Source organism: Oryza glaberrima, chromosome 3 (assembly GCF_000147395.1).
Source record: "Oryza glaberrima chromosome 3, OglaRS2, whole genome shotgun sequence".
In the NCBI taxonomy this organism is placed as follows: Eukaryota; Viridiplantae; Streptophyta; class Magnoliopsida; order Poales; family Poaceae; genus Oryza; species Oryza glaberrima.
The window spans coordinates 23,815,442-23,823,267 of NC_068328.1; the positions used below are offsets into that span (position 1 = coordinate 23,815,442).

General features: G+C 44.9%; 1 protein-coding gene across 2 annotated transcripts; it reads right to left on the reverse strand.

The window, feature by feature from the left end:
- Positions 1-2,871: 2,871 nt before the first annotated feature.
- LOC127768766 (uncharacterized) lies at positions 2,872-3,921 on the reverse strand. Of its 2 annotated transcripts, XM_052294411.1 has the most exons (2): positions 3,871-3,921; positions 2,872-3,783 (listed from the first exon to the last, which is right to left on the reverse strand). In XM_052294411.1, the coding sequence occupies exon 2, from the start codon at positions 3,706-3,708 to the stop codon at positions 3,034-3,036; it is 675 nt and encodes a 224-aa protein (XP_052150371.1). In that variant the 5' UTR covers positions 3,709-3,783; positions 3,871-3,921; the 3' UTR covers positions 2,872-3,033. The 2 variants fall into 2 exon arrangements, with proteins under 2 accessions (XP_052150371.1, XP_052150370.1); XM_052294410.1 differs by having other exon boundaries at positions 2,872-3,895.
- Positions 3,922-7,826: the final 3,905 nt, after the last annotated feature.

A 7,826-nucleotide genomic window follows, 5' to 3' on the forward strand; every position in this document is an offset into this window, starting at 1 on the left:
ATTAAAAAATGGATGTATTATGTCACGTGGATTGCTATGTTTTCCGAGTATACATGTATGTTTTGAGAGTACTTTATCTTTTCCCTATTTTGATATGTTGTTTGTTCTAGTCATTTACGTCGTTGACCATCATCTGATGTGTTTCATCCGTATAATTATCTCCAATCTACACATGCAAAATATCTTCAATATATCGGGGTAAGGTTACAACACCGTACAGCGGCTTACAGGAGGTGTGTATATATATGGTGAAACCCTAAAAGGGATGACGATCCATACCGCGAGGGCTCCGTCCCCGCACCCCTGGGCATCCGCTTCACTCCGGCAAAAGCTGGCCTTTATTAAATACAAATAAATTTGGATCACAAATTTCAGTGGTAGGCGACGTACCCGTTGACAGCGAGGCACCTGTGGTGACTTCGTCAATTTTTCCAGAATTTACCGGCCCAGTCTTCGAAGATGCTCATAGGGGTAGGGTTTACGTGCATGTGTTCATACGGGTGAGTGCGCGTGCGTTGTAAGTGTCTGCGTTGTACAGTGTAATTAAAAAAAATTGGATCACAACTCAACAAAAATCGGTGATGGTGCTTGTATAGTAATTCCTATTACGTCACATCCGGGACCAGCGTGTGGGAAGGCCATAGCAGAGGCTATGGGGAGGCCGCGGTAGCTCCGACGCAGCGCATGGGCAGGCAGCGAATCTGACGATGCGAAAAGGGGAAGGGCAGGGTGTCTCGGTTACCCGCAGCAGGGACGGCCGTTCCCCTCAATGGTGGCGAGCAGCGAGCAGCTTGGCGCCGCAAGCCGGCAACAACGATACACTGCGGGCGGCTCGTCCACAAAGACGAGCGATGTCGTTGCCGTTTGATCTTCTTTTTCTTTTTTTGCCATCTCACCGTATTTGCTATTTGGTTGGAATTTGTGATGAATCTTTGTAGTGAAGTTTTGCAACCGTACAATTTGTGTTAAAATGTTGTCAAATTTTGTCAGTGTTTAGTCACATTTGAAATGCATACAAATTATACAAAAAGTTAGGAAAATGCCCAAGGGTATAATTGTCCTTTTATGGCTGAATTGACACCGTTAAGTTATCTTAACATAATAGGGGTAGAGTGAAGTTGCATTTGAAAAAAAACAAGGGTAAAAACATAAACCCTAAAAAGGTGTAAAATCATAATTAAAACATAAAGAAGGGGGTAAGAACGCACTTGCCATTTTGCAATGGCAGAGAAACCTGAATTTTCTAGGTTAAGCGTGTGGAGATTGAGTGGTCTCTTTGAATGTGGGGGCTATATTAAGGTTTTATTATAATAAATTAATATTTAATGATTATTTGACATTATTTTACTTAGTATAACTTTAAGCCGATACATATTTTGCCACGTAGCAAAGCACGGCACCTAACTAGTCTGGAGAAAGTTCAATCACTCAACCCAAAAATATTGGGATTGAACCTTCAAAGAAGGATATGTGTCCTCATCCTGTATATGAAGAAAGTTACCCCAAAAAATTGGGATTTAACAAGCTTCAAACACAATAAGTTGGCTAGCCTGAGGCAGGTAAAAAAACCTCAAGAATTCAAACCCTACCAGCTTATCGCTCATAATTCAAGCAAAGTCGGAGTCCTCATCCTATATCTGAATTTCAACACAAATTTAGAAGTAGCAGTAGCTAACGCGTACCTTCAAAAAGCTCTAAGATTAATGTAAAAGAACCATTAAGTTTCAATATCGTGATTAATGTTAAAAAAAACCATTAAGTTTCAATATTGTGAAAGCGTTTCAAAAAAGTCAATACATTGGTACAATTCATATGCGATCTACCTAGATACTGGTTCAGAACATTAATTAGTACAATAGGAACAACCAAACATTTTTTAGGCTTGTTTAGTTACAGAAAAGAAAATTTTTAGATGTCACATCGGATATTTGAGCCTAATTAATCTGTCATTAGCACATGTGGGTTACTGTAGCACTTATGGCTATGGCTAATCATGGACTAATTAGGCTCAAAAGATTCGTCTCGCCATTTCCCCCTAACTAGGCAATTAGTTTTTATTTTTATCTATATTTAATACATGTGTCTAAAGATTTGATATAATGTTTTTAGGAAAAAAATTTGGGGAACTAAACCAGGCCTTAGAAATAGTAGGAACAATCACCAGAAAATGTAACAGTCATCCACCCACAACAAACCACAGATAAAACTACTGGTTTACACCAAACACGGATACATGGTCCAACTGCAGGTTTACACGGGGCTGCCTACGGCTCGGGCGCCCGACGATTTCAAGAAAAATCGCGTCCGATTTACGTGCAAAACTACTAAACTGTTTTTTCTCCTAAATTACTTATCCAAATCATGATCCGATTGCATCATTAAATTTGTTGCAATTAAATCTTCAAAACAAGACCACACATGGATATATTCCGACGAAAAAAAGCTTATTATTGAATTATTTTTAAATGCTGCACGATGTTCTACCAGGTATATCGGAATTATTTCACTAAGTAGATCGAAAATGTTTCACTTGTTTAAATTGGGTGTTGTTTTAACTTATATAAAAACAATGTTTCAACAAATAGTGAAAGAATATTTTAGTTCACTGCAACATTAGATCTATACATAGTGAAACATTGTAAGTACACTTGATGAAATATCTTTTGTGGAACAAGGGGAGGGATAAGTGGGTGGGTCCAGATGAGGAGAGGGGAGCGCGCGCATGTGGGGAGAGGGAGCGACTGATTTTTCCCACCTCCCCCGATCGCCCGATTTTAATCGATCTCGGGTTTACACTGACCACAAAACGTTCATATGTAGAAAGCTACGGGAAACCGACAGGCAAAATAACTAACATCATTTGCAGGGGCATAATAGTATCGCACCCGTCGGCTGCGACCAGTGGTTAGGTGTCCATCATCATCATCAAACTTCAGATGAAAAGTCGTGAGCCGAAACATGTAGCGAAAAAACGGACCCTCAAGCTTGAAGCTGAAAACCCCCTCCTGACATAAGTAGTTGACAGCAACAGACTCAACCAGGCAAAATCTGCTTCTCTGTCCCAGGTAGACGAGGGTGGCGCCTACGCGCGTCTCGGCTGAACAGATTCTCCCTGCAATGCTTCACGTCCGGGCAGTGATCAGACACCAATTGGCAGGAGCAGATGCGTCCATCCATCGAGAGCCCGATCATGGCATTCAGCTTAGGGTCAAAGTAACCGCGGCCATGGAAAGGCAGCCCCCAGTTACCAAGGCATTTCCAGGCTGAGCTCCCGTCCTCCGCAATGCGAAAGCTGTAGGTGGAGGAAGAACTTGGGGAGAGGAACCCAACGCCGACGAGGATGGTCTGGTCTTCTTGAGGGAGAAGCACGTGAGAGAGAGCACGCATGGAGTGGAGGAAGGGCGGCATCGGGAGATCGCGCCATGACCATTGCTGCCGCCTTGTACTTCTAGGGTCGCCATCCAGCGCCAGCGGCAGCAGGTCAAGGAGCTGGAAGCGGGAGCACCCTAGCGTGAAGAGCCTACTGCCGATCTGGAAGTATACTGGGTCGCCGTGCTGATCGCCGCCGTGCCGAGGGACGAAGACGACGCACCCGGTGCGGACGTCGAAGCAGGCGCCGCCAACGTCGAGGTGATCAGTATCCCTTTTTTCTTCCATGGGAGGCATGGCCAAGATCTTGGAGCCGATGGCGACGAAGTGCAGGGGCATCCCACGTTGTGCATTCCAGCGGAAGAAGGGGGGTGGCAGGGAGGAGGCGGCTTCCCTCGCGATGCCTCCAGGTACCTGCCGCCCATCAGGTTGGTTAGACGACAAATCAATCTTGCGGAAGATCCAGTCGTCCAAGATGAGATAAAGCATGGACGTACTTACTGCGTCCAAATCGCCTACTTGACGTATTCCTTCTGCAGACCCTTAAACCCTGCAATTCGAACTCGAGTTAAATCAGAATCAATCCATCCTAATCAACCTTAAATCGACAAGTCATAAGATCTGATGAACTCACTACCACGCTGAACAAATCCTACTCCAACTTAATCAATCCATCCCAAATCCTACCTCAAGCGCTTTGATGGACAAAACCCAAGATCCGATGAATCCATCGCAAAATATGAATCAGTTCACCACCCATCACAATCGATAAATTCCTACTAGGACTTAAATCGATCATTCCTACTAGGACTCAAATCGACAAATTCCTACTAAGGCTGTGTTTACTTCTAGGGATGAAAAGTTTTGGCGTTTTACATCGGATATACGGATAAACATTTGAAGTATTAAACGTAGACTAATAATAAAACAAATTATAGATTTCTCCTGTAAACTGCGAGACGAATTTATTAAACCTAATTAATCCGTTATTAGCAACATATTTAATGTAACACCACATTGTCAGATCATAGAGTAATTAGGCTTAAAAGATTCGTCTCGTAATTTACACGCAATCTACATAATTATTTTTTCGCTTATATTTAATACTCCATGCATTTGTCTAAATATTCAATGTGACAGGGTGAAAAATTTTACTAGGGGATTTAAACATGCCCTAAGATTTAAATCAACTAATTCCAGGATACGAATAATCCATGGCAAAATAATAATCAATCCATCCCCAATACTACTACTACTATTACAAATCGAAAAGACAAATCATGATACTATGAATCCATTGCAAAATATGAATCAATCCACCGTAATCCTACTACTTACGATTTAAATCGACAAATCTCAAGATCCGATATAAAATAACAATCGATACATCCCAAACAACAGGAACTTGAGTCGACAAATCTTCAAATTCGAATCCAAATCGGGGGCAACAAAGGAATAGAGCAAAGGAAATCGCATGTACGCACCTCAAGCCGCGGCTGAGACGAAGGTGTGGGACGAGACGGAGAGATTGGTGGATAAAAACGCCCTAAGGAAAGAAAAAAGTTCACTTCAAATCCCTCATCTTGTCGACGAGTTTTAAAATCATTCCTAAACCGAAATATAACACATCCCTAATATTACAAAACAGGGTTATATTAGGTCCCAAGGAAGTATTAATAACGGTTTTGAATGATGTGGCGCTGACATGGCAAAGAAAAATAACGAATAAAAACCGACGTGGGACCAGTATGTCAGTGAAAAAGATATAATCTTCCTAGCTTGTTCATCTCTCACCATCCAAGCCGACGGTTAGGCGGCGAGGTTGCGAGGGGCCGACAAAGCACGGCTTCGTCCGTGACCAAGCGTACGCGCTCGTAGCCGGCAATGGCGTCGTCGTGTGACCCAAACTCTCCGCGACCCGCTCGTAGCCGGCAATGGCGTCGTCGTGTGACCCAAACTCTCCGTGGCCAAGCGTACGCGCTCGTAGCCGGCAACAGCTTTGTTTGTGGTTGCATCATCCTGCCTCCTGATCTCCTCGTGGCGACTTACGACTCCTCGTGCGTTCGGCTAGGCTAGAGCTCGGGCCGGCCTTCGGGCCTTTTTCGTGCTGGGCTGGCCCAGGCACGACCCAATGGCCGTGCTGTGCCGTGCCGCCCAACGTGCCTCAACTTACGGCCCAGGCACGGCCTATAGCCGTATCGTGTCGGGCCGTGCTTTCCTTCGTACTGAGCCATCGTGCCTTGGGCCGGCTCGAGAAAGCACGGCCCAAGTCCCAGCTCCCTCGCCGCCTCGCGGCCTCGCTTTACAACCTTCGAACACGTGATGGTAAGAGAGGAAGGAAGAATATATTGTTTCACTGACACGTGGGTCCCCATATGATTATTGTTTAAAAAAAATTTAAGCGTCATGTCAACGCCACATCATTCAAAACCGCTCTTAATACTGCCTTGGGACCCAATACGATCCGGTTTTGTAAGATTAGGGATGCATTATATCTGGTATTCCAATTCAGTGACGGTTTTGAAACTCGACGACAAGATGAGGGACCTCAAGTGAACTTTTTCCCCTAAAGAAACCCTAGGATATCTGCCATGATGGGTCTTGGAGTCTTGAATCGCACAACCCAGTTTCGACCCAACAAGGCCGAGGACAGTCACGTGGAACACAGTTGGGCTGGTCGGACACCCTCCGCCGCCAGGGAACAGCAGCACCCGGAATAAGTTCATTCTAGTTCCCTCAATTTTTTTTTGCTGAGTATGAAATTCGTCCCTTAACTAAAAAGTCAAATATATAATCGGTACCTCAATTTACAAAAACGGATCAACCGAAGCCTTAAACAGTATTATGCTCGGCTTTAGCTGACGTGGCAAGCTAAATCAATGTGACCCACGCCTTGCCGTGCCGCGCTGCGCTGCCCTAGCCACTGTCGGGCGCCAACCGCTGCCACATGCCGCCACCGAGCGCCCGCCTTGTCGCACCAGCCGTTGCCTACCCATTGCCGCGCCTGTCGCGCGTTGCCGGCGCTTGCCTGCGTCTGCCACCACCTACTGGCCACGTGCCGTTGTTGCCGCCGTGTCGGCTCGTGCCGTGTTGCCGCCAACTGCCCGCCGCCCTAGCGTCATGCCGCCCTGGCCATTTCCTGCCATGTCGTTTGCCGGTCGCTTGTCGCACATCGTGTTTCCCGTGTTTTCCTCGGCTCGGCCGTGCCGAGTTGCGTCACTCAGTCAGTTTCGTGACCGACCCAGGCCGCCGGTATCATGGATCAGCAGTGGACCGCCCGCATGGTCCTGGACCACAGTAGGTCGGCTCAATGAGCCGCTGACCCGTGAGGCCCGCTTGCTGTTGTCGTATCCCCTTGTTTTGTCCGCTCTCAGGCGTCAACACGTAATAATGGAATAAGGATTTTCTGGTTTATAGTAAATACACAATGAATATTCTAAAATTCATATCTAATTCATCTGAGCTTCGATTTAATCCATTTAAGTCTCAGTAAATTCATAAAAATATCTAGAATCCATTAAAAATGGTTTATTTTCCTATTTCAGTAGACTTATAGCATGTATTGCTTGTGCTTTGTTTGTCGTGTAGAATCTGGCAGTTCCGAAGCTCCCATGTATTTCGAAGTGGTTGCATATGTCTCTCCAGCTCAGGAGCAAGGCAAGTCATACATACATATTGATCATATTGTACCTATTTTATAAATTCCCGCTTTCTTCTTAAAATTGTATTATTTTATATGTTATGTGGGATGGATACCTATTGTACTCAGCCATTTTTAACCTATATCTTTGATAGCTGGGATATGTAATGATTAGATGATTGGTTTAGATGATGCTTAGCCATGCTTAGATCAATTAGCACATTATGGGTTTCACATAAATTATTAGTCCTTAATTTAATGATGGATTACCACCATGGTAATAATTGAACTAAAATATGCTTAAATGGTGGGTTATGGGTGCTTGGTTTTGCTAGTCGCACCCATGGCAATTAAGGGCAAGTTCTCGGGAAATCCTGGAAGAATTACCCATACTTACCACAAGCCAGCATGGCCACGGCTGGATCTGTAGTGTGGCTTGACCTAGCTAACGTACCCGAGCAAGAGTGGGCGTGATGGAGTATGGATGGGCCCTGCGACAGTCTATGCTTCTTCCGGATTCATCTAGGTACGAGAGGGGGCTGCCCGCTGCCTGTTGAGGAATGGGAGCGAAACCTGACGTGTGGTGTGATTGGTTAGAGAGGGTTATGCGAAGGGTCTAATTGCAAATTGTGTGGAGAAGATGAAATGGAATGCCAGCCCTAATTGCAAATTGTGTGAAGTGGAAGATGTAGACCATCTGATGTTTAACTGTGCAATATCCAAAATCATGTGGTGCTGCGTTAGAGATGCTTTTGGATGGAGTGGCATTCCTAGATCAAGGGGGGAGTTGATGGATAAACTGAAAATGCAAAGTTGT